Here is a 26,034-nt window from a genome sequence, read left to right on the forward strand (position 1 = left end):
TTGATCTTGGGGTTGTGACTTAGAGCCCTGTGGTGGGTGCAGAAATTACTCAAAAAATATAAAATCTTGGGGCGCCTGGGTGGCTCAGTGAGTTAAAGCCTCTGCCTTTAGCTCAGGTCATGTTCCCAGGGTCCTGGGATTGAGCCCCGAATTGGCCTCTCTGCTCAGCAGGGAGCCTGCTTCCTCCTCTCTCTTTTTGCCTGCCTCTCTCCTACTTGTGATCTCTGTCAAATAAATAATCTTTAAAAAAAAAATATATATATATATATAAAATCTTTTTAAAAAATTTAAAATGGGACCACCAAAGTGCTTTTTAAGATCTTATTGCGGGGAGGGGCAGAGGGAGAGGCAGCCTCTTCACTAAGCAGAGAGCCTGGTGCAGGGTTTGATCCCAAGACCCTGGATCACAGCCTGAGCTGAATGCAGCTGCTTAATCAACTGAGCCACCCAGGCACCCCAGAAACTACCATAGGTCTATCAAGCAATCCCACTTCCGCATATTTATCCAAAAGAACTGAAATCAGAATCACTAAAAGGTATTAGCCCTTCCATGTTAATTGCAGCACTATTCACAAAAGCTAAAGATGTAGAAACAACCTAAATGCCTACATACTAGAAGAATGGATAAAAGAAACGTGGTATATACATTCAGCTTTAAACAAGGAAATACTGCAATATGTGACGTGAATGAACTTTGAGGACATTATAAATGAAATAGCCAAACATAGGATAAATATTGCAATAATCCGCTTACGAGTTATCTAAAATAGTCACTGATAGAAGCAGAGTAGAATGGTAGTTGCCAAGCACTAGGAAGCGGGGGAAATGGGGAGCTGCTAATCAAGACATAATGTTCCAGATAAGCAAGATGCAAAGTTCTAAAGACGTGCTGTACAACACTGTGCCTATAATGAACAACATTATTGTACACTTAAAAATCTGTTAAGAGGATAAATCTCATGGTATGTTTTTATCATAATAAATAAAAATGAAAATCTTATGATGCCAACTTTTTAGATTAAAAAATTTTGTAAAGCATACTTTCTGGACAATAAGAGGGAAAGCCACGTTATCAGTAATACTCAGACAACACAATAGCTTCCTGGTAATTTTATTCTCAATTTCTCCAACTTTCGGTGTCAAGTAGTTTACGACACACTTTTTTAAAGATGTTAATCATTGAGAAAGAGATCGCACTTGAGGTGGGAAGAGGGGTTCAGCGCGAATCTCAGACTGCAAGCCATGCGTGGAGCCCAAACACAGCCTTGAGATCATGATTCGAGCCCACATCAGGAGGTGGACACTTAACTGAGCCACCCACACACCCCTTAAGGCACACTTTAAGTCAGACAAACCTGAGTTCAATCCCAAATTATAACTTAAAAGTGGTGTCACCTTGAGCAAGTTATTCACCTACAAGGCAAGGACTATCTGCCTCCCAGAATTGCTATGATTACATGTAATTAAACAAGGTTATATATTAAATGCCTAGACCAGTGCACGGCAAATGCTCAAAAATGGTAGTATAATCACAAAAATTCCAGTCGGAATTTTCCCTCCGTTATTTTTCTGTTGACCAAAAAGATAAAGGACAGCATAGTGTTGTGAAAATTGTGGTTGCATACCCTCACCACCCTGAGTATTGGTCTACGTTTCTCATGCCAAAATTCTTTTCCTTACTCATTCCCAATATAATCTCCTAATCTAAAATTATTTTAAGATTTTATTTGTCAGTGAGAGAGCAAGAGTGTGAGCCTAACAAGCAGGGAGAGGGAGAAGCAGGCTCCCTGCTGAGCAAGCAGCACAATGTGGGACTCAATCCCAGGACCCCACGATCGTGACCTGAGCCAAAGGCAGATGCTTAACCAACTGAGCCACCCAGGTGACTCTAAAATTACTTCTTTAGCAATTTTTCTAGGCAAGCATTATGGGACTACTTCTATGGTACAAAAAAAAAAAGTTCCCCCATCCTTCTAATTTAGATTATAAATGGAGTCCTGAAATTTTAAATATACCAAGGATACACCAAAGTTTGGAAACTATTGCCTAAGATCTCAAAACTCATTTGCTTGGGTGTTTGAAAAACAAAAATTGGGGAACATGGCCTCTGCACTGGTTGCCTAACTACAATTTACCAGCCACAGAGCCTTGAAGAAGTTTCCTCATCTGTACTCAGTCTTCTCATTGGTAAAACAGGGAAATCCATGCTTGACAAGGTTGTAAAGAGCAAAGCTGATTAGCTGTGCTTCAGGGACAACAGGCAACTGATGACCCACTAGAGTGCTGTAAATCGAGCTTTTCATCAGAATTCTCGTAACTGAGGATGACAAAGATTAAGCTTTAGTATGCCAAATGGCACTAACACATACATTAATGCAGATACACATACTTTACTGATATGGACATGACCAAAAGTGGAGACTTACTCTGTGCAATTTACAATTTTTTTTAAAGAGATATCATTTGAGGGCCCCTGGGTGGCTCAGTGGGTTAAGCCACTGCATTCGGCTCAGGTCATGATCTCAGGGTCCTGGGATCAAGTCCCACATCGGGCTCTCTGCTTGGCAGGGAGCCTGCTTCCCTTCCTCCTCTCTCTCTGCCTCCCTCTCTGCCTACTTGTGATCTCTGTCAAATAAATAAATAAATAAAATCTTAAAAAAAAAAAAATCATTTGAGAGAGCACAAGCAGGGGGAGCAGCAGGAGAGGGAGAAGCAGCCTCCTTGTTGAACAGGGAGCCTGATGTGGGGGCTCAATCCCAAGACCCTGGGATCAATGACCTGAGCCAAGGGCTCAGACGCTTAGACAGAACCACCCAGGTGCCCAACCATTAACAATTTCACTTAGATTTCAATTCCACAAGACAAATACAGGTCACACTCTAAAAGACATGATCAGGCTCATTTTTAGGTAACCAAAATTGGAAAATTTGACCAAGAATAGCTGGTCTGAAAGGCAAAGTCTAGGGGTTTATAATTAAGTCTATAGGACTGTTTGGGTTCAAATTCTCCCCCTAGCTGCTATAGCTAAGTTAAGGTAGTTGTCCAGGTTTAACTCCATTCCTATTTGTTAAATTCAACAAATTACAAACTAGATACCAATTATTACCACTCAGGTGCTGCCCACACCTGATCTCAGTGGTTATCAACCATGATTGAAATGTCTATTGGGTGCTTAAAATTCTCTGACAGATGAGGTTTTGGACAGGAGTATCTGGAGGTAGACTGCCAAATCCCAGCTTTGCCCCTTCCTGAGTGTGTGTGATTATTACTCAATCTGCTTGAGTGTTTTACCTTTCTCATCTGCAAGAGAACTACCATACCCTAGAGGGTTGTTCAAAGATTAAGAGAAGCCATGCACACCAAGTACCCACAACAGTAGCCAGTGGACAGAAAATGCTCCTGAGGTGTTGGCTGTAATCACCATCATGCGGCACCAGGCACGTAAAAGGCATCCAACCAATGGCAGCTGTTAATCCAGCCATGGATTTTTGCAAAGTAAATTATGTAGTAATATCAAGTATTAAAAAACTAGACAACCTCACCAAGTTTTTCTAAATACTTACAAAACAAGGTATTTAACCCTAGCTCCATAAATAAAAAACTGAACTTCAATGTAAGCTTGTTATAGATGAAGTTAAAATACTGCTTCTTTGTGGGGCTTGAAAGGTTGGGAGAGGGTGGTTGGATTATGGACATTGGAGAGGGTATGTGCTATGATGAGTACTGTGAAGTCTGTATGCCTGATGATTCAGACCTGTATCCCTGGGGCAAATACTACATTATGTGTTAAAAGCAATAATTTTTTAATAAGTACTGCTTTAAAAATGTAACTAAGTAGAATCCCATGGCTTTGTATCAGCATCAAAATCTTTAAAATAAATCCAGTGTGAAGACTGGAAAGCCTGTTTCCCAGAATTCTCTGCAGGTTACTTAAAAACATAAAATAAAAAACACTGGGGAACCCTAAAACCAGTTTAAATCACCAAATAAAGATTAACCACTCATTTATCCATTTTTATTTGCTAATGTTTTTATCAGTACACTAAAACTAAATTTTAGAGACACTGGATATTATTAGTTTGGATACTATTAGTTTATTATAAAAGAGACATGAAAATTATTTACATGATGAAAGATTTCACAACTTCACTGGAATGGGCAGCTTCACTTCATGCCATTTTAATAATGATTTCAGTCCACATACTTTCCAAGAATGTCACCATCTCTAAATAAGAAATAATCCTGCAAATAGAGAAACCATTAGTTAAGAAAACTAATAACAAATATTTAACTTTTAAAGCAAGTATTTATTTATTTGACAGAAAAAGAGCACAAGAAGGAAGAGCCGCAAAAGGTACAAAGGAGCCTGATGTGGGACTCGATCCCAGGCCCCTGGGATCATGACACGAGCCCAAAGCAGCTGCTTAACCAACCCAGCCATCCAGGCACCCCACAAATATTTAAGAAATAATAAATTTACACACCTTGTCATCTAGAACTACTTTGGTGCCTCCATATTCTGGGAGAAGAACTTTATCTCCAACTTTCACACTAACTGGTTGAATCTCTCCACCCTTAAAAAAAAAAAGGATATTTATCAGTAAAACATCTAATTTGCGAAGATTTATACCTTTTATTAACTAAATATGCTTATTCAAATCAACTGTTAAAAAAAGATTTGGGACCAAATGATATGATTTACAATATAATCACAGTTCTTCGCTCAAAAATATCACTGCAGAATTACACTTTAAAAATGCACACACAGAAGCTTAAACTAAAACCTGATTTTAGAGTAAAGTTCAGAGTTAAAATGGCAACGTTAACTAAAGCTAACTTTTTATTGTTAAATATTAACACAACCTCCAGAGTACGTGAAATAAATAAGTTCTAAAAGCCAGATACAGTGGTCATGTTTAACTTCTTCTATTACATACAAATCCAACAGGTATTTCCAGAATTTGGAACATATACTTCTACCATGATTCCATCTCCTTTAGGTCAAAGTGCAGATTTAAGGAGACTGCAGCATAGTGCCCCCTCCTCAGAGCCTTCCTATTCCCGACTCCAGGTTCCCTCCTTGCTAGAACTTTCTTACAAGCAACTGTAACAATGCAATTAATGTATTTGACCCCAAAGGCACTTATTGGGTATTCAGGCTGACTTTGACATCTGAGGTTTAATCAATTAATTGGAGGAGAATGCCTGTAAGACTAGGTCTGATCTGTTCCTTGTTCAGAAGTATATAAACTAAGGCCAAAAATGGTTAAAAGATTAGGGCAATTAATAGTGTTAGAGATTAGATCTAGAGTTTAAATTTCCTCTCAACTCGTAAAAGTACCCATGGATCATCCTTAAGTATTACTTTTTGTTTTATCAAAAGTTTAGAATTTGAAGAAAATGTTGGTCAAACTAGACTATCAAAGGGTTATTAATTTTTAATACTCTGCAACTCTCCACCACACAAAATAAGCAACTTCATTCGAAAGTCATTTTCCTTTAAGAGGGAGAGGAGACGCGCCTGGATTATAGAATGATCCTGAAAATAACATAAAGCTGTTTAAAAGACTAGTTTTTTATTTTTTTAAAAAGAATTTATTTTAACAGACTACTTTTAATAATCACCAAGGATTTCTTTCTTCACCTCCATCTCACATAAAAATAGTTCCACGTTAGCCCCATTTACCTTTCCTTTAGAGCCGGATCCAACAGCTACTACTGTTGCTTGCAACACTTTTCCTTGAGATTTTTCTGGAAGCATGATTCCGCCTTTGGTTACAGTTTCAGCTGCACTCCTTTCAACTAAAACTCGGTCAAAGAGGGGAAGAAACTTTCTAAACGCCTGTCCTGCCTGTAGAAAGAGAAATGTTAAATCTGAAATAAAAGCAGTTACATGTTTACCTTCTAACCGTCACACATCAAAAAGCACGTGTGGCTTTCCAAATCAACGCCAAAACTCAGATTATTCGTGCAAGAAAACCATCTGAATATTTTGTTCTGCATTCTGCGTTTAATTTCCCATTCCGTATGTTAGGGGTCATTGTTGCTCTTCTGGTCAGCAATCAAACGAGCGTTACGGGCAACCTTAGTTTATTTCAAGGTCAAGTATTTTTCCTTCCTCAGATTTCCCTGGGAAAGTTCAACAAAAATAGTCAACCCCTGCGCCTGAAGCCGCGCTTTTCAAGGTATTACATACCCACAAAGGCCTCGCAGGAGACTCGTGTGTCCCGCGGCGCGTGCGTTCGGGTCCCCGCCCCCAGGCCCCCAGGCGGGCCGGGGACACGCGTGCAGAGCCCTTGGCGGAGAGAAGGGTCGGTGGGCCCCGGCCTCTCCAGGGTTCCTGCAGGCGCGGGTCACTCAGGGACCCGCACCCCTCCCGCTACGCCCAAACAGAAACGTCGGGCCATCTCTGCGCCTCTCCCCGGGCTCCAGCCCACCCGGGACTCACCATGACTCCGGCCGCCGCAGTCCGTACTCCGCTCTAGAGCTGCCGCCGCTGCAAGGAGACGCGCAGTCCGACCCGGCGCCCACGTGAACGTGAGAAAAGGCCGCGCAGCGCGCACGCGCGCTCGCTCCCGCCCCCCGCTCCTCCCCGCAGAAGAGGGCGGCCGCTCCAGCGCGCGCGGCGATTCGTCCCCAGGTCTGCGCGCCGGCCACTGACGCGAGGACGGGGAAGCGGAAGAACAGAGGAGTTCTTTCTAGGCTTTTCTAGGCCGCCTGCCGAGGTGAAAGTACTAGCTCCTCGCCCCTCTCCCGGAAATGACGCGCCTTGAACCTTGACCCACAGAGCGCGCCGCGCTTCCCGGAAAGTTCTGGAACCGAGTGCGGCCCGGGAACTAGCCTAAGCCGGCCGGAGCAGGCTGCGCCCGCGGGCCCGGCGCTGCTCGGGTAGGCGGGGGCGGAGCTAGCGCGTGGCCCGTGCCGATTGCGGGGCCCCGGCCGACGGGAAGGGGTGGGAGCCGCCCGCACACGCGGTGCGGCGGGGCGGGGGGAAAAGCGGCGGAGGGAGGGGACACGGGCTCTTTGCCGTGCGCGCGGTGCACTCTGTCCCTCACTCGTCTCCGACGGCCTGCCTCACCGTGCGCACGCTCCGCCGCTGCCCCGCAGGTACACGGCCGGCCCGCGCCCCCCGAGCCGGCCCTCTCCCCCGCTGTGGTCCCCCGCTGACTGGGTCGGCGGGCGAGAGCCAGGGCTTTTCCCCGGCGCCGCAGGCCCGGAGCGCCGGGCCAGGCCTCACGGGTCCATGTCGGTGCCCATCACGTGCGGCGTGGATTGCTCGCCGGGGCAGGGCGCAGGAGGAAGGGCTTGCCCGGGACTCCGTGTGCAGTCGGGGGAGTGTATTCCCGTGGGCTTTCCGTGGCAACCCTGTCCTGGTCGACTGCAGGGCGCCGGGGAGGGTGGTCGCAGCCGCCTTTGGCCCCCCGGACAGCTCTCCACTCTTGACCTTGCTGAGGGCGTCCTAAAGGAAAGACACGTGGGGCCGGGCGGAGTGGGCCGGGCCGGAGCCCCCAGCATCGCGGCCCTGCGGGCTGCTCTGATACAGTAACCTGAGTAGATACATGAAGATACATCTCGCTAAGCAGATTTTTGCACCGTCAGGAACGTTTTTTCTCCCTTGGTCGCTCTAGTTGGTAGCCCACCCCTTTGCTGCAGACTTGGTTTTTCAGGAGGACATTTGGAGTGGATTTGCTCTCAAGGCTATTTTAGCGCTGAAAGAGTAACTCGTTTGTAGCGGCCGGGGTAGGTGGCCTTGGGCAATGCGATGGTGTGCTTTGTGCTGGTGGTGCTCTAGGGTAGGCGCGGGGACGGCCTCACGTGGGGACTTACGCAGGTAGTTGGGTGTTCTGAACCTAGTTTCCGTGGCCCGGGAGCAGTGATTGGCAGAGGTCAATCCAACTTCTAACGTTTCTTGTTCTGTTGTGGCGTATAGATGCCATGTTTGCTGTAATACACAGAGGTACTGCTAGTATTGATGTACTGCTAATCTGATTGTTTCCCCCTTCCACAGAAATGCTTCGATTACCCGCAGTCCTTCGCCAAATTAGGCCAGTGTCCAGAGCACTGGCTCCTCATCTCACTCGGGCCTATGCCAAAGATGTAAAATTTGGTGCAGATGCCCGAGCCTTAATGCTTCAAGGTGTAGACCTTTTAGCCGACGCTGTAGCCGTTACAATGGGGCCAAAGGTATTGATGTTTTTTATTCTGTTGTAATTTATAGTATTGAGTTAAGGAGTAATATTTTAATGGTATCAGATAATCACACCAAGCTATTGAATAGTAAGTACTTCCGTATCCACTGTTGAGAAACCCCAATATACGCATAAGAGTTCCCAGTTACTGCTTAAACTTTTTCTTTTACTTAGATACAGTGGTCTTAAAACTTAAACTGTTTCTTTAAAATTTGCGGAACTTTCTTTCCTATAATGTATGATGTAACTGAGTAGTAACTCATAGATGAAAGAGGATTGGCAAATAGGCAAGCGAGATGAAGTCTACCTTCCAAGTTTTAGATTTTTTTCCCAGTAGTTCATACCATTGACGGAAGTATGTATTTTATCTCCTGTCGTACTTCAAGTATGTGCTTGTAGGTGCTAGTTTTACTTAATGTTTTTCTGTTGTCCATTCTATTCCAAAGCACATTTAAAAATTTCTGTTCCAAAGCACATTTACTATTTTAAGTCTCATATTTAACACGGAGAGGTTAGTGAGTGAGGGGTAACAAATAATTTGAGAAGGCCTTTGAGGGTGGTGCACAAGTAAAGTGATGATGGATTTCAGATTGACAGCTCCAATATCAAAGTGTTTTATATATATATAGTATATATAAAATGTATATAAAAATATGGCATGCCTCACAAGTAGCAGCTTTGGTTCAAATACAGAAGCTGCCAATGCTGTTTGCACCATAACGGAGATTTAACATGGAAGCAGCCCTCCGTGGAAGAGTGACTTACACTTCGCTTACTGTTAGTATTTTAAAGCCAGTTTTAAAGTAAATTTTCACATTACTATCAAAGGTAGCAGGCAGTGGACAAAACTTAACAATAAATTATGTGAAGAATTTCTCAAATTTCATTATAACCTACTAGGTTGTTTTGGTATATCTTGTTTGGGTTGGAGGGGTGTTGGTGTTGTCTTTAATAGATGACATCTCTTAGTTTCTAGGATTTTTATCTTTCATAAAATGTCATGCAGTAAACGCTTAGCAACAGAAGGGTCATTTTGTCTGTAAGCATTTTGTCTGAATTTGCTTTTGAGACTGATGCTGCAGATCTGATAAAAGTGACAATTTGTGTTGAAGTAATTATCCTATTATTCAAAAACTGCTTTTGTTGTGTTTTCAGCCAAATAGCACTTAAAGTATGTGTTCTGTCACATTTTTTGTTGTTCTCTAATTATAGGGAAGAACCGTGATTATTGAACAGAGTTGGGGAAGTCCCAAAGTAACAAAAGATGGTGTGACCGTAGCAAAGTCAATTGACTTAAAAGATAAATACAAAAATATTGGCGCTAAACTTGTTCAAGATGTCGCCAATAACACAAATGAAGAGGCTGGGGACGGCACCACTACTGCTACAGTCTTGGCACGCTCTATTGCCAAGGAAGGCTTCGAGAAGATTAGCAAAGGTGCTAATCCTGTGGAAATCAGGAGAGGTAGGAAAGTCTTTTCATGGTCACCAGAGTGTTTTGAAGTATCTTAAAAAGTTGATTCTTGTTTCTCCTCTCTCAAAAAATAAAAATCTGAGTTTTCCTAAAGCAAATAGTGACTGGATTCTTGGTTTATGTGGTATGTGCTATGCTAGGTGTTAAGGAGGAAAACAGGACTAAGACATTACTTGTCCTCTCCCCTGTGTTTTGTGCTCGCGAACCCCCTTTCTGCAGCACATAAGGAAAGTTTATTGGAAGATACAGCATGTACTGTGGACCTTGAAAATAGTAAACTTTTGGGAATTAGTGTAGGGAGAGATGATACACTTTCGATATTTTACAAAGTAGGGCTAAACTAAGTCATCCAGGATGTCAATTTTTTTTACTATATATGTAAAAGCAGGTGTTTCGTTTGTTTGTTTTTTGCTTGTTTTTACCTCTTAGGAGCACATGGTACATCACTGTCTTCATTCTGTTTCTTATTTCTGGCTTTGGGGAACTAGGCCACAATTTAAAGATCTGCTCTTCAACATGAGCTTCATAGTCCTGTCACTGCTGTTTTCTAGCTGAGTATTAAAACTTGGTTTTTCTATCTTGAAAGTGTAATTGCTACTTATTTCTAGGGCATAGATCTGCTCTTCAGCATGAGCTTCATAGTCCTGTCACTGCTGTTTTCTAGCTGAGTATTAGAACTTGGTTTTTCTATCTTGAAAGTGTAATTGCTACTTATTTCTAGGGCATATTATTGTCCAAAAGAAGACTTGAGAGTAAGAGGGGATGCTAGTAACAGTTTTGTCAGAATTGGCATCCCAGCACACCGATGTGTCAGCATTCCGTTTATTTCTGTATTGGAGGTCCAAATGAATGTGTTACATTTAAAGCAGTTTCAGGGGTGCCTGGGTGGCTCAGTCAGTTAAGTGTCCAACTTTTGATTTCAGCTCAAGTCTTGATCTCAGGATCATGAGATCAAGCCCCCCTCTGGGCTCTGTGCTGGGCTTTGAGCCTGCTTAAAATTCTTGCTCTCCTTCTCCCATCTGCCCCCGACCCCTCCCCACCCTGCGCTCTCTCCCTTTCTCTCCAAGTCTGATTGTAAATAACGGACAGGTATTAACTGAGGTTATTAAGATTACTTCTCCAAGAAAATGATTGTTACTAGACGCCTTTCTTTGGATTTTTTTGAAGTTAACATTTCTCAAAGAAGAAAGAGCTAGCACTAACCCCAGCTGAACAAAATTGGGTTCCCTTAAATCCATGTTGTGATGCTGTTTACTGCTGAAACAAATACACTGCTTATAATTAGATATTAAATGAGGGCATTTCAGGTAATTAAAAAAACCTGTAGGGGTATAACTGTCATTAAATTGAGAGAAGTGTTGGGTGACCCTGTTGCAAACATACAACATGATTGGATTGGGAATAGTTTACACAGAATGAGTTAAATGATGAGATTCTTGAAATTACACACTGTTCTTTTTCCTTAGTTCAGTTTTCAAAATAATTTTGGCCTGTGAGTTTGTATTGATCTATGAAGGTTCCTGTTTCAGTGCATGCCATGAGGAAAAGTGCTGGCACAGAAGCTTTGTATAGGCTATTAACACATTAAAACGTTTAACATGAATTGAAATTTTTACATTAGAAAGTAAGTATTATAATGGCATTTATTCTTGAATCAGGTGTGATGTTAGCTGTTGATGCCGTAATTGCTGAACTTAAGAAGCAGTCTAAACCCGTGACAACCCCTGAAGAAATTGCTCAGGTAAGGATTTTTCATATTTTATGATAATTTCATAATCCTGTATCAGTGTCAGAATAATGGTACCAACCAGTCACTAACCTTGAAAGCATTTCTTAACTGCTACAGAACATTTGAAAATAATTCAGTGACCATTACTAGAGTCTCAGTGGGCTGCCACTTTAGTTCCACATGGCTGTGAGTAAAACTCGTTTCTATGGAAAATATTCTTTGGCCAGTTGTCAAAAAGTGCATAATTTTTTGTCATGTTAGAATTTTGCCACTTTTTCGGGGGTGGGGGAAGCCTGCCTTTTATAAAAAGAATAGTTGTATGTTTATTTCATACCTTTTAACAACAGTGTAGCCAAGTGATGAATTTAAAAATAATTGAAAACCGGATCAAGGCTTGGTTAGAGCTATTAGACCGGATCATCAAGGCTTGGTTAGAGCTATTAGACCGGATCATCAAGGCTTGGTTAGAGCTATTAGACCGGATCATCGTTGACCATACTTTCCTCCCTGCCCCATGCCGCACCGCATCGCTTTGGAAGTTACTAGGAAAGGGAGGGGAGCTGATTGAGGATGCTGGCCTTAACCTTTTTAACTTGGAAGAGTAACTTGATTGTTTTAGGTTGCTACCATTTCTGCAAATGGAGACAAAGAAATTGGCAACATCATTTCCGATGCAATGAAAAAGGTTGGAAGAAAGGGTGTCATCACAGTAAAGGCAAGTGTTTTTAATGATAGCTTGGAAAGATTGTCTTACGATCAAAACAGTTTTCAAATACAAAAATTGAAACTATGTGTTTCATATATTTGAGTCCTTTATACATAGTGTTAGCATTTATGTACATTAGAGTAGTTACTGAGTTCTATATGAATTTTTAGCCTTTGCTATCAGGAATGAATTTGTTCTAACTTAAATGATACTGTCTTCTAGATGTAAAAATTCAAATACGCATTTTGAAAATTTTTGAAGAATTGGAGTTGATGCTGTATGGCATTGGCATACTTTTTTTTTTTTTAATAAAGAATTTATTTATTTATTTGACAGACAGAGATCACAAGTAGGCAGGGAGGCAGGCAGAGAGGAGGAAGCAGAGCAGAGAGCCCGATGTGGGGCTCGATCCCAGGACCTGAGATCATGACCCGAGCCGAAGGCAGCGGCTTAACCCACTGAGCCACCCAGGCGCCCCTGGCATTGGCATACTTAATGCTTGTGATCAATGGGGTGTCTTAATCTGACCTATCATTACAATTTTTTGTGCTTCCTTATGAAGTTCATAAAATGAATTGATTTTTTTATAGGATGGAAAAACACTAAATGATGAATTAGAAATTATTGAAGGCATGAAGTTTGATCGAGGTTACATTTCTCCATACTTTATTAATACCTCAAAAGGTAAGTCAGTAAACGAAATTTTAAAAACATAGCTTGTGTGTGTCAGACTGTAAGCATTTACCAGGTCATACTTATAAGAAAATAAATATATACGTATTCCAAAAGTTACGGTAAATAAGAAATGAAAGGAAAAGCATGAATTCATTAGTCACTTGAAATGTACTGAAACTATGGTTTTTAGGATTTTCATTTAAATAAACTACAGCTGTTTTCAGAATATTGTTAGCTTTTTAAGTTGGTTTGAAAGGTTCTTTGTTTTTGCAGGTCAGAAATGTGAATTCCAGGATGCCTATGTTCTATTGAGTGAAAAGAAAATTTCTAGTGTCCAGTCCATTGTACCTGCTCTTGAAATTGCCAATGCTCACCGTAAGCCCTTGGTCATAATTGCTGAAGATGTTGATGGAGAAGCTCTGAGTACACTCGTTTTGAATAGGTAATAAGCCATGGTATTTGGTTTACATTTCCAAGTGAAAGGCAACTTTTTTGATGTTTGAAATCTCCATTATGTACCCCCACATTGAACCACTTGTGTTAGTATCTAGCATTGTTTGTAATACAGGTGTGGCTCATGAACTCTAGACCCCATTATAATGGTTTGTTCTTTTTGAATGGGTCTGTTTGAAAGTCCTTAGAATTTTGTGCAGGTTTTTTATAAAATAGTCTAAGTTTGTATGTCATGTCTCTATTTTTATTATAAATGTTTACAGTTGTTTTGAAGAAATGACTGTTTATGGAAAAATATTTTCACAATTCTAATTTTGCATAGGAGGAAGTAAAGTATTTTTCAAATTTTAGATCAAAGTGTATTATCACTGTGTTATATAATCTTTTAAGGTTTTAATTAATGTTCAAATAGAGGAATTGACACATAACCTAAGATAAATTGAGGTCTATTCATTTAATTTAAAAATCTGTAATGTATTTTTTTTTTAAGATTTTATTTATTTGACAAAGATCACAAGTAGGCAGAGAGGCAGGCAGAGGTGGGGGTTAGGAAGGCTCCCTGCTGAGCAGAGATCCCGATGGGGGGTCCACCCAGGGATCATGACCTGAGCAGAAGGCAGAGGCTTTAACCCATTGAGCCACCCAGGCGCCCCTGTAATGTATTAATTCTGACTTTAAGACAGGTAGGTAATGCTGTAAACAGAGTTTTAGGGTGTTATTGGGGTGCCTACCTGGCTCAGAAGAGTATAGTCATTCCAGTAGTAACTTGATTTAATACTATGTAGAACCCATAGGATAGGGGTAAATGCTCATTTGATCCCCAAATTTAGTAATTAGTAACTGTTCTGATTTTCACAGTCTATTAAAATTGTTATCACTGTGTTTAACTTAAAAGTTTGTTTATATTAACATTTTTGTTCCTGGGTTGTTTAACGGGAACGTAACCGACAATTTGTGAAGAAGGTAACTGGATATTGGCAAATACGGATGAATGGAAAGTTGCTCTTTCTTGGCTTTATGTGACCAAAAGTTATTAGAAAGCAAAGCATGGTTTCCAGGGGCGCCTGGCTGACTTCAGTATGTGTCTGCCTTCGGCTCACATCATAGTCCTGGGGTCCTGGGATTGACCCGTGCATTGGGCTCCCTGCTCAGCAGGGAGCCTGCTTTTCCCTCTCCCTCTGTGTCCCCCCAACTTCATGCGCGCTCTCTCTCTCTCAGTAAATGAATAAAATCTTTTTTTTAAATGTGGTTTTCTAAGTAATTGTAGTATTTAAAACTTAAGAACTAGACCAACATTTTTATTTTTTTTTTATTTTTTTTTTTTTTAAAGATTTTTATTTATTTATTTGACAGACAGAGATCACAAGTAGGCAGAGAGGCAGGCAGAGAGAGGGGAGGGGGAGAAGCAGGCTCCCTGCCGAGCAGAGAGCCCGATGTGGGGCTCGATCCCAGGACCCTGGGATCATGACCTGAGCTGAAGGCAGAGGCTTTAACCCACTGAGCCACCCAGGCGCCCCTAGACCAACATTTTTATTAAATTTAAGTCTCATTATTAACTGTTTTTAACAGGCTAAAAGTTGGTCTTCAGGTTGTGGCAGTCAAAGCTCCAGGTTTTGGTGACAATAGAAAGAACCAGCTTAAAGACATGGCTATTGCTACTGGTGGTGCAGTAAGTAAAATATATGTGACCTTGGTTTACTGAATGTTTTATACTTCCAGGCCTAAAATTTATAGGTAGAGTTTATTGTTTTCCACAGGGAGATATTACTGTCTGAACTATTTACTTTGTGTTTCTCTTGGATATCTGCAAGGTGAAGGTTGGATTAAAGAGTACTAAGGTGCCTTCTCTAACTTGCCATGAGTCTTGCCCAAGAATAGAGTTGTTTGACCACTCTGTTTTTAAGAAAACAGTAGAAAAGATATAGGACTTAGAAGATTTTAAGATCTAAGGTCTAGACCCAGTTCCACCAAAAGTGACCTTGGAGAAGTTTGAGTTTATTCTTTCTCAAATGAAGCTGATTATATTGAGGATTAAGTGAGAGGTGGAAGTACAGTGAAAACTTGATCAAGGCTTATTTGGACTAGGAATTGTCTTTATCTCACATTTCAGAAAAATACAGTATTACAAGATGGTTCTCTCACCAGAACACTAGCATGATGTATTGTTGATAAATCTGGTATAATGAAAGACTAACCTGCAACTGATTCATTTTTAAATGTTTTTGTGTAGGTTTTTGGGGAAGAAGGATTGACTCTAAATCTCGAAGATGTTCAGCCTCACGACTTAGGAAAAGTTGGAGAGGTCATTGTGACCAAAGATGATGCCATGCTCTTAAAAGGAAAAGGTGACAAGGCTCAAATTGAAAAACGTATTCAAGAAATCATTGAGCAGTTAGATATTACAACTAGCGAATATGAAAAGGAAAAGCTGAATGAACGTTTGGCAAAACTCTCAGATGGCGTAGCTGTGTTGAAGGTAAGATTGATTGCTGTAAATGAGCTTCTTGGGTTCTGGGCCCAAGAATCATCTTGTTTCTGTGGTATTCCCTGATAGTGCCTTGTAACCAACATGTTTTGGGAAATGGAGATAGTATATACTCTTCTTCCTTAAAACCAGAATTGAATCTTAGAAAAGTATTGTTGTGGAAAAGGTGTTCTGTTAATGATCACTTTGGTAGTGGACTCATGTGGGACACTGCACTCACCCTATTAGCTGTTTAATCATGCAGTCGTCTTTAAACAAATAGGCAACCTTTATTACATACCTTTTTAAAATAAACCGAGTGCTGTTTAGTGACTTGCCAGTTAGCATCTTGAATGGGAGAAGCCCATACTAACTGGGATTCTTTTCATCTTTAGGTTGGTGGGACGAGTGATGTTGAAGTGAATGAAAAGAAAGATAGAGTTACAGATGCGCTCAATGCTACACGAGCTGCCGTTGAAGAAGGCATTGTTCTAGGAGGGGGTTGTGCCCTGCTTCGGTGCATTCCAGCCTTGGATTCATTAACTCCAACTAACGAAGATCAAAAAATTGGTAAAATTGCCTTACGAATGAGTTGATTTGCAGCCTCACTTTAGTCTAGTAGAATGTTGTTGCTGCCCATTAAATAGAACAATAAATAACAAAGCAGTTTCCCGAATGACAAAGATAGAAGAGCACTGATAATCAGATAATATGTGAAAGATCCAGTCGTCACATCTTTTGAGGGGAATGATTTAAACTGTGAAATTTCCCAGTTGGGGTTTTCCTTTATCAGTAGTCTCACAAATAGAATTGTGTTGTAATTTTTACAAAAGAATGAAACTAAATTTGCTAAAATTTGTTGATCTTCAGGTATAGAAATTATTAAGAGAACACTCAAAATTCCTGCAATGACCATTGCTAAGAATGCAGGTGTTGAAGGATCACTGATAGTTGAGAAAATTATGCAGAGTTCCCCAGAAGTTGGTTATGATGCTATGCTTGGAGATTTTGTGAATATGGTGGAAAAAGGAATCATTGATCCAACAAAGGTAAATAGTTGACCATTTTCTAAAAATTCAAGAAGTCTTGTTCATTTTTTACTAAGAAAAAAAGGTAATTATTTTATCAAACTTTTTTCTTAGGTTGTAAGAACTGCTTTATTGGATGCTGCTGGAGTGGCCTCTCTGTTAACTACAGCAGAAGTTGTAGTCACCGAAATTCCTAAAGAAGAGAAGGACCCAGCGATGGGCGGAATGGGCGGAATGGGAGGGGGTATGGGAGGCGGCATGTTCTGAGTCCTAGGATAGTGCTTTATCATTATGAATGAACTGTGAGAGGAAGCCCACGCTGTGCTCCTCACCCATAACTTCAGAGAAGTCAGTTGAAGGAAACGACTGAAGAAAAGGCTGGCTGATGTTTAAGAAAATCACTATAACCATCAGTTACTGGTTTCAGTTGACAACATATAATGGTTTACTGTTGTCATTGTCCATGCCTACAGATAATTTATTTTGTATTTTTGAATAAAAAGACATTTGTACATTCCTGATAACTGAGTGCAAGAGCCATGTACCAATGTACTGCTTTCAACTTAAATCACTGAGGCATTTTTACTACTATTCTGTTAAAATCAGGATTTTAGTGTTTGCCATCACCAGATGAAAAGTTAAGCAGCCTTTCTGTGGAGAGTAAGAATAATTGTGTACAAAGTAGAGAAATATCCAATTATGTGACAACCTTTGTGTAATAAAAATTTGTTTAAAGTTAATTGTGTTAGCTTTTCCATGATGTAGAAGTTCAGAGAAATGAAAGCCAATAGAGGAGGGGTAGGTTTTGGTACAAGCGTGTAAAAAAGTGTTCCGCCTGTAGAGTTCTGCTATTTCTTTGCTAAAGACAGTTACATTACCACAAAGATAACAGAAGATTTTAAAGGTGACAACTCATTCCTGTGGAGACAGTATTTTATGTTGAGGTCTCGTCATAAAGGGGCGATTTGTCATTTCTTGTGGAGGTAAAAAGGTACATCAAAGCCATGGCATAATAAGAAATAGATTCCTGGGGCACCTGGCTGGCTCAGTCGGAAGAACATAGAACTCTCCATCTTGGGTTTGTGAGTTTCAGCCCCCAATCGTGTATAGAGATTACAAGGGGAAAAAAATGGATTTGTTAGGTGAGAAGAAGGGCAGGGTTCGTATTGTAGGCGTGTACTTCTGTGGAAAAGAGAGCTGTGCCATTCAAGCATAATGAGTAGTGGGGAAAGGCATCCTTCCATGATAGGCTCAGTCTGGTGTCTTCACCTTTATTAAGAATTTAAACCACATTTCTGGCTCAGTGCACTTGGTCTTGATTAGAAATGGAAACAGAACGGAAATATGGCTTGTTTTTATTATAGTACCTGGTGTGTGCATGTTGGGGGCAGAATGATTCACAAGACAGTTGCTTTCTAAGCTTACATTATAAATGGAAGGCATAAGATCTTGTGAAATGATATACAAGTTCTTGCTTTCACCTGTGCCAAAAGACCTAGTCTGCTCCTCAGTTTGGCCTTGGGGTGGCTGCCTAGACACAGGTAATAAGCTAGGCATTGAGGCAAGTGCTCTTGTGTACAAAGCTTGGACAGAACTAGAAGGAAAAAATGTCCATCACAGATCAAAAGGCAAAGTCACTTGAAATCACACCTAAAATTATCTGTCCTTTGCTTGGATTAGAAACAATGACAAGAGATTAAAGAGGACTAAATAAAAGGCATTTTAAGTGAACAAAACATGCCTAGAATGTAGTTTGGCTACAGAAGTAGCAAAAGACAAACCAGTATCAAATCTTAGAAGGTTTATTTAGTTAATTATCTTACAGGCCAAGCTAGGTGATGGGAAGAAAAGGTATGAGATGAAAAACTGGACTTCAAAAGATTATTAGAGCATGACCAGCCTAAAGAGATGAGCAGAAGAAAAGAATCAGTGCTTGTCACTACATACTAGAATTAACTCTAAATCTTGGATTAGGGACTCCTTACTAAATCTATACTACCCTTACTGTAAATAGGCTGTGAAAGGTTAAGTAGCTTATACAAAGTCGCAGATAATTAAGTGGTAGACATCAGATTTGAACCTGGGTTTGAAGAGCTTACACTCTTAAACCAAAGAGCCAGCCTGGAATGAATCCTTAAGCCAGGATCTAGGCAATTACAAAACCCTTTGAAAGCTGTAACCAGAGAAATCATTTAATCGAGAAATTATATTTTCCCACTGTCACTAACCTTACAGAATACCAATTAGGCTAGGCATTATTTCTGCGCCCCCCACCCCCCATATTTCTCTAGGACAAGAAAAAAACAGAAAAGACTTTCCAGATTCTGCCATTTCAGAGTGAGTGAAAAGCCCGACTCCCCTAATCACTACACAGTGAAACCCACTAGTCAGTATGCCCTACCTTAATGCCAATAAGCTTTTTAGTCCCTTCTTTTCAAATAATACCACCATCAATCAGACAAGCCTATACATGAAGGTGGAATAGCAAAAACCAGAAGGGATCTAAGGGGAAACTTAAAAATCTAATAACTTAAAAATAAGATATTGTTGCCATAAACCAAGCAAGCCCTAATAAAAAGGAACAATTAGAAAACATTCTTGGAAATTAAAACTATGGCCAATATAAAGTTAACAGAATGGCTGGAGAAATAGAATTGAGGAATTTAAAAAGCAGAATAAACATGGACAGTCAAATATCTTAATTACTTAGGAATGCCCGATAGACCCAGAGAATATGGAGAGGAGGAAATTAACAAATAATTCAAATTCCTCACAAGGGGCCCAGCACAATTAATTAGGACAAGGCAACAGGGCAGATGAGCATGCAATTTCAGACTACCCAGGATAAAGAGTCGATTTTAAAAGCTTCCAGAGAGGGGCGCCTGGGTAGCTCAGTTGTCAAGGGCCTGCCTTTGGTCCTGGAATCGAGCCCTGCATCGAGCTCCCTGCTCCGTGGAAAGCCTGTTTCTACCTCTCCCACTCCTCTGTTTGTGTTCCCTTTCTTGCTGTGTCTGTCAAATAAATAAGTAAAATCTTAAAAAAAAAAAAAAAGAGCTTCCAGAGACCAAAAAAATGGATCCTATACAAAGGACTGGGGATAACCGTGGCATCAGACTTCTCAAGCATGGCACTGGACGCCAGAGTACGATGAAGTCGGATCTTCAAACTGGGATGAGGAGGGAGAGGACATGATCTCTCGAGTTCTATGCTCGAGTGTGAATATGAAACAAGGCCATTCAGACACAGGGATTCTAAAAATTGACATCCCGCTTGCCTTTTCTCAGGAAACCACTTAAAGATTTCCTCAGCATTTTGAAAGTAAATTAAAAACAGGAGGCCAGGGCGCCTGGGTGGCTCAGTGGGTTAAGCCGCTGCCTTCGGCTCAGGTCATGATCCCGGGGTCCTGGGATCGAGCCCCGCATCGGGCTCTCTGCTCAGCGGGGAGCCTGCTTCCCTCTCTCTCTGCCTGCCTCTCTGCCTACTTGTGTTCTCTGTCAAATAAAGAAATAAAATCTTAAAAAAAAATACACAGGGATATAACATAGGATTTCATTAACCAAAATAACTGTACAAAAAATAAACAAATTAACTTTATTAAGTTACCACTTCAGTCCTTCGACATTGATTTGTTTACAAAAATATCAGCTTGAAATATATCATTGAAAGTGAGTACACACAATAAATAGAAAATAGGGATGCATGGTGCTGGAAACATATCAACCAACTTATCGTCATCCGTTGCCCACTATTATAGGCAAGATTTGACGAACAATCAGCATTATTGAAGGAGTAGTGAAAGTACCTGGGAGAGGGTTGCAAACTACAAGGGAAGTAGCTTAAAGCTCTGGACCACTCACCAAAAAAATATTCACTGTTTATCTGGGAGTTAATCTCACTATACATGGCACTGAATTACCTACCGCCCATAAGAACAATTTAAAAATAAGGAAAGTAGCCAAGGAACCTTCATTAACAGTATTTTTAAGTCAAAGTTTACTTTAAATATCTGATGATTATCCAAATATCCAAAGCTAAGAGGCATGTCCTATGACAATAAGTTATAAATAGTCTGAATTTAATAACTTAAAGGTGATATGGTTAATAGAATACATACTACGTGAGTATCTCAACTAACCTTCAAATAAGGTGATAATTAAAAGGTTTAAATTTACAGTTTCAATTTCTGGGAAGAGTGCTGTCCATATTCTAGCAATAGTGATGACATCCCATTATCGTAAACATGCTAATACACCCATTACTCTGAATTACACTTGATTGAATTCTATATACATGTGGTTCCATATTCCAAGTGCAAATTCTCAATGGTGCAGATTGATAATCAAAGCTGGGTTTAACAAATGCTTTCTGACTCCTGAAGGCAAATGGTAAAAGCACTTCCTAAAAGTGAATAAGCTAAAATTATAAGTAGGTGACCAGTTCTTTTTCCCTTTACGTGTGATGAACTTCATGAAGCATTAATTCCCGAGGTATACTTGTTTCGGGACCATACAGCTTACACGCTCTTCTTTCGAAGGCAGCTACCATCTGCTTTACAACTTCATCGAAAAACAGTGTGGCAAGCTGAGAGTGCAGAAGGGAGCGAAATTCAAAAGAAATCTGTAGGAAAAGGTTAATTATTTTAGGAAGATCTTTCTTTAACTCAGTCTCTACTTAGAGTACTGGTATACACACTGTGAAATGGGCTGCTTAGCCAGTATCTAAGGCCGAGCTGGAGGGGTGTATCTAGATGAAATTTTTTATCCTCCCTCAGAAGATAGATGCTCAGTTTCCACAGTAAACCCAACTCCTGCTGGTGCCATAAGCTTAAGTAAACACAGCCTGAATGTCATTTCAAGACAAATAATCTGCTTCTATTATTAAGTTAAAGAAAACTGGAAAAAAGCTTTACTGAATGAACACCATATTATTCTGGCATCTTTTTTAATGTACCCCTTTTAGGTCTATCCTATCTCTCAAAAGGAAATAAAGTAGGGAACTAATCCTGCTGATAGGTATTCTGGGAAAAGTAGCAGCATGAAGAGGAGATTGAGCCACAAAACAGATGGGGCAGGTGGTACAATCTGGAAGTGAACAATGACGTAAAACTTCCTTTATAACTCCTCAAGATGTACGTCAAGGCAGGTGGCTTGAGAAATAGTTTTTAAGGACCAAATACCCACTAACTTTTTTTTTCCCACTAACTTTAAAAACTGCTTTAATTTTCATTTTTTTGGTAGTTTTTCATTTTGAAGTAATTTCAAATTTATAAAAAACGTTGGAAAAATAGTACAAAGATTTCTCATACACCCATCACCCAAATTTCCCTTTTTCAATGCCTTATATAACCAAAATGCAATTAGTAAAGCCAGGAAATTAAGAGTTAATGCTACTAGGTAAAAACACTAATATCTAATCTACACAGGCCTTATTCAAATTTCCCCAACTGTTCCATTACTGTCCACTAATTTCTGAATGAAAACAACTCAAGAGCTTAGAACAGCAGCATATAGTAATTTAATCAAAATTATGACTATTCCGTGAAATGCAATGCCTGAGTTGCAAATACAGAAAATAACTCATGTATTATCTGTTCAAAGAAAAGCCACAAGTGGCTTTAAGTTTTCTATGGCTAAGGTGATGTGAACAAGGAAATACCATAGTCCCTAGATTTTAGAAACACATTTTCCCCCTTCTGCACTTTATTTCTGTATCATAAAGCAATATGTAGATTTTATTTGGTGTTAATAAACTCTTATTAAGCTCTTAGTGAGGTCATAATATGTGTCTTATAACCTGTGAACCTATAAAAATGAGACAATAGAGAAGGAATGACCATTCAAGGTTTCAAGAAACAGAAAAAGAGAAAGATTCATTAGTATTCCTTCTTATAAAGTTAGTATAGAAAAAGGTATTCAATATTCAGAATTTGAGATTTTCTGAAAGCCATCTTTCAGTAATCACTATGCACGTGAGATTCATGACAGCAGGTGGATTCTAATCAATGGATTATTCCTTCTTTATCAACTTCACCTGATACTTGGAACAAACCAACGGCTATAAGAGAGACTTACTGAAAAATCCAAGGTACAAGTTCTTGGGTAGCCAGGAAGACCTGGGCTAAAACGCCAAACAGTCTCCAAATGATTGAAAAGCCTCCCATCAGTACAGGATGCCTAGAATGAAATGGAAAAAAAAAATGCAGTAAAATACCATTTAGACTGTCTAGAATCTACAGTTGAGAATGATTTTTGTAATTTTTAATTTTTTCTAATAAAATCTTTTTTTATTTAAAGATTTTATTTATTTGACAGAGAGAGAGTAGGCAGAGAGGCAGGCGAAGAGAGAGAGGAGGAAGCAGGCTCCCCGCCGAGCAGAGAGCCCAATGCAGGGCTCAATCCCAGGATCATGAGATCCCTGAGATCATGACCTGAGCAGAAAACAAGTCAGTCGCTTAACCAACTGAGCCACTCAGGTGCCCTGAGGATGATTTCTTTCTAAAATATGTTTGTACGTCAGATCACAGGGGATAAAAAAACACCTCATTTTCAGTTTGGTACTAGGAAGTAATCTCTTGCCAATGTAAGTCATTTTCTTTCCTCCAGGGATCCCCAAGATTGTCAGTTCCCCCCTTCACTGCTGTCACTCAGGGTACTCACAGTTTTCTCCTCCATCAGCAAAACAGGAAGTGATTTTTCTGGAAGTTTATTTTCGGCCCTGCCACTTATAAGTAATCCTGAACAATTTAATTCCCTGTACCGTATTTCCTTACATCTATAAAATAAGAATAATATATATTTTATGCCATATAATATATATTTTTTGCCTAATATATATTTTATGCCTTATAACTATAAAATAGTTATAAGGTATCTGGCACAGATCCCAAGTAGGGTTCTAGAATTCTCCTTTCCTACCAAAGATTTTTCTCTCGGCTGTCACATTTAGTGACATTATTCTCTGTTTCTCTCTGTTTCTAAGGGCAACTGCAGTTCTAGTTTTCCTGAGTCTGGCCCTGGCCCATGTCCCTGATCCATTCTAACCTCAATTCTCTTCAGGGTTCATGTTTGTTTTAGATGCGTATGTACACACTGAAACACAGTATTTAGAGATGTTATGTACAGTGGCATCTTGGGATTTCCCATTCTGTATCATTCAAAGCAGGCTGATTGAGAACCACTTAGAGCTGCCTTCTGCAGTGTGAAAAAATGGCAGCCAAAATCCCAGTCACTAGAAGACTGTCAGGATTGATTATGACTTTGAATGAAGTTCAGCTTCTTTACTTAGTATCCTAAGACACTATCTGGGCCTTAATACTAGTAGACAACTGATCTCAAGAATACGTATCACCTTCCCTCACCAGCAAACCATCTTTTAAATTCTTATTTCAATGACAACACCCAGGGCTCCTGTGTGCCTCTCAGTCCATTAACCCTCTGCCTTTTGCTCAGATCATGATTTCAGGGTCCTGGGATCAAGCTGCATGTCAGTCAGGCTGCTCCCTTCTCAGCAGGGGCTCTGCCTCTCGCTTTCCCTCTGCTCCGGCCCTCACTCTTGTGCCAGAGTGCTCTTTCAAATAAATAAAATCTTAAAAAACAAAACAAAGCAAAAGAACAAAAAAACAAAGTCAACACACCCATCCCCAATTAAGCCTTAAGTTTCCATCTCTTTTGGCATATCCCAGGGCCAATAAATAATCAAGTCTCTCTACCCTTTTTTTTTTCTTTTTTTTTAGAGAGAGAGAAAACACTCACATCCAGGGCCAGGTGAGGGATGGGGAGGCAGCACAGAAGGGGCAGAGAGAGAATCCAGGTGCCTCTATCCCTTTTTTCTTTGATAACGTATTCCTCTTACCAGTTTAGATGTCCCTCCCATGAGCTTACACACTACGGATCAGCAAAAAGGACTTGCACATATAACCTCTTTTCCCCCAGAGTGTACTTTTTCTTCCCCAGCTATTGGCTCCCTAAACACAGAATGCAGGATTAATTCTGATTATATCTGGATCTCTCCAAAGATAGTTTCAAGTAGAAGCCAAAGAGCTTAAAATATATTTACAGTTTATTCCTCACTGCCTCTTCATCAAAACTCTTTTGAGTCAATTATCAGATGAAAACACAGTAGAATCATTATAAAGAAAATCAACTGCATCCATATTAAAAAGCATTTACAGAGAAATGCTCTGTTTCCACATTTATAAAAGAAAATATTTTAATTGTTACAATGGAAACCAATAAATGTTTTAAAATTTATTTAGACATGATAAAGTAATATTCATCAGAAAGCTAAGTAATAACTAAATTTAGTCACATTATGCTACGTCAGTGGTGAAAAGTGAAAGTTTTCTTCAAGGGTTCAGTTTTATATACAGTTCAATAATGACCATCTAATTTTTAAAAGCATCAACAATCTACTATAAAATCTTATTATTTCAGTTACTGAATTTTAAGGTAAATGTTCTACCCTTCTTTACAATCATATAAGAAGCTTATAGGAGGGGTGCCTAGGTGGCTCAGTTAGTTACACATTTGACTCTTGATTTCAGCCCAGGTCATGGTCTCAGGGTCACGAGACTGAGCCCTATAAAGGGCTCCACATTGAGAGTGGAGTCTGCTTAAGATTTTCTCAATCCCGGGGCGCCTGGGTGGCTCAGTGGGTTGAGCCGCAGCCTTCGGCTCAGGTCATGATCTCAGGGTCCTGGGATCGAGTCCCGCATCGGGCTCTCTGCTCAGCAGGGAGCCTGCTTCCTCCTCTCTCTCTCTCTGCCTGCCTCTCTGCCTACTTGTAATCTCTGTCAAATAAATAAATAAATCTTTAAAAAAAAAAAAAAAAGATTTTCTCAATCCCTCTCTCAAAAAAAAAAAAAAAAAGGGCAGCTTATAGGAAATTTAACAATGAGGGAGAAACAGTTATTGGGAATACTCACTATAATATCCCAAATTCCTCTGACTACTTTTTCACAAAATGTAGCAGTGCTGTATTCATACCAATAATCTAGCCCAAGAACCCACAAATTTTTCCTGCTATGTTTAGATATTGCTAACAGCCTCATTCCTAACAGAAGAGATACTGACTACAATAGGAGGTGTTATGATGACGACCTACAACTGGTTCTTCTGATGAACTGACCCACACCATACAAACTACAGCATGTAAAATGTTTAGCCTGTGACCCAGGCAGTAAGATTTCCTGAACCAATGCCTTTATTAAATCTGCTGAAAACCTTCAAGGGCTTCTGGCCACTGCAAATTCATGTACAGTAGAATTACTGATATGTCACAGGCATATTTGGGGCAATAAATAATTTGCAGAAAAAAA

General features: G+C 40.1%; 3 protein-coding genes across 8 annotated transcripts in view; 1 reads left to right on the plus strand and 2 right to left on the minus strand.

Moving 5' to 3' along the window:
* HSPE1 (heat shock protein family E (Hsp10) member 1) overlaps positions 1 to 6,600 on the minus strand; it is a 43,186-nt gene extending 36,586 nt beyond the window's left edge. The window contains exons 1-5 of one of the 3 annotated variants that reach the window (XM_059168507.1): positions 6,449 to 6,553; positions 6,197 to 6,295; positions 5,687 to 5,851; positions 4,485 to 4,574; positions 3,988 to 4,242 (exon numbers count right to left, since the gene is read on the minus strand). In XM_059168507.1, the coding sequence (XP_059024490.1) occupies positions 4,192 to 4,242; positions 4,485 to 4,574; positions 5,687 to 5,851; positions 6,197 to 6,295; positions 6,449 to 6,451 (408 nt within the window). In that variant the 5' untranslated portion in view covers positions 6,452 to 6,553 and the 3' untranslated portion in view covers positions 3,988 to 4,191. Of the gene's footprint in view, positions 1 to 3,987; positions 4,243 to 4,484; positions 4,575 to 5,686; positions 5,852 to 6,196; positions 6,296 to 6,448 lie in introns of those variants that run through there. The other 2 variants (XM_059168508.1, XM_059168509.1) reach the window with 2 other exon arrangements.
* A 351-nt stretch (positions 6,601 to 6,951) lies between these two features.
* On the plus strand, positions 6,952 to 17,458 carry HSPD1 (heat shock protein family D (Hsp60) member 1). Its single transcript, XM_059168500.1, has 12 exons — positions 6,952 to 7,107; positions 8,009 to 8,184; positions 9,402 to 9,654; positions 11,322 to 11,404; positions 12,012 to 12,107; positions 12,689 to 12,782; positions 13,047 to 13,215; positions 14,796 to 14,895; positions 15,457 to 15,702; positions 16,086 to 16,260; positions 16,561 to 16,739; positions 16,833 to 17,458. The coding sequence occupies exons 2-12, from the start codon at positions 8,011 to 8,013 to the stop codon at positions 16,983 to 16,985; spliced, it is 1,722 nt and encodes a 573-aa protein (XP_059024483.1). The 5' UTR covers positions 6,952 to 7,107; positions 8,009 to 8,010; the 3' UTR covers positions 16,986 to 17,458.
* The window catches only part of COQ10B (coenzyme Q10B), a 37,365-nt gene continuing 18,994 nt past the window's right edge, over positions 7,664 to 26,034 (minus strand). For 2 of the 4 annotated variants that reach the window (XM_059168504.1, XM_059168502.1), the window contains 2 exons: positions 22,790 to 22,891; positions 7,664 to 7,942 (listed from right to left, as the gene is read on the minus strand). In XM_059168504.1, the coding sequence (XP_059024487.1) occupies positions 7,664 to 7,942; positions 22,790 to 22,891 (381 nt within the window). Of the gene's footprint in view, positions 7,943 to 20,295; positions 21,336 to 22,789; positions 22,892 to 26,034 lie in introns of those variants that run through there. The other 2 variants (XM_059168505.1, XM_059168503.1) reach the window with 1 other exon arrangement.

The sequence above is a fragment of the Mustela lutreola genome, chromosome 3 (genome assembly GCF_030435805.1).
Source record: "Mustela lutreola isolate mMusLut2 chromosome 3, mMusLut2.pri, whole genome shotgun sequence".
In the NCBI taxonomy this organism is placed as follows: domain Eukaryota; kingdom Metazoa; phylum Chordata; class Mammalia; order Carnivora; family Mustelidae; genus Mustela; species Mustela lutreola.

What these genes read in the sequence shown, in the direction of transcription:
- HSPD1 (XM_059168500.1), top strand. Translation starts at nt 8,011, where the DNA reads ATGCTTCGATTACCCGCAGTCCTTCGCCAAATTAGGCCAGTGTCCAGA. An exon ending in CCGTTACAATGGGGCCAAAG is followed by an intron (nt 8,185 to 9,401) that starts GTATTGATGTTT and finishes CTCTAATTATAG; the next exon opens with GGAAGAACCGTGATTATTGA. An exon ending in TCCTGTGGAAATCAGGAGAG is followed by an intron (nt 9,655 to 11,321) that starts GTAGGAAAGTCT and finishes TTCTTGAATCAG; the next exon opens with GTGTGATGTTAGCTGTTGAT.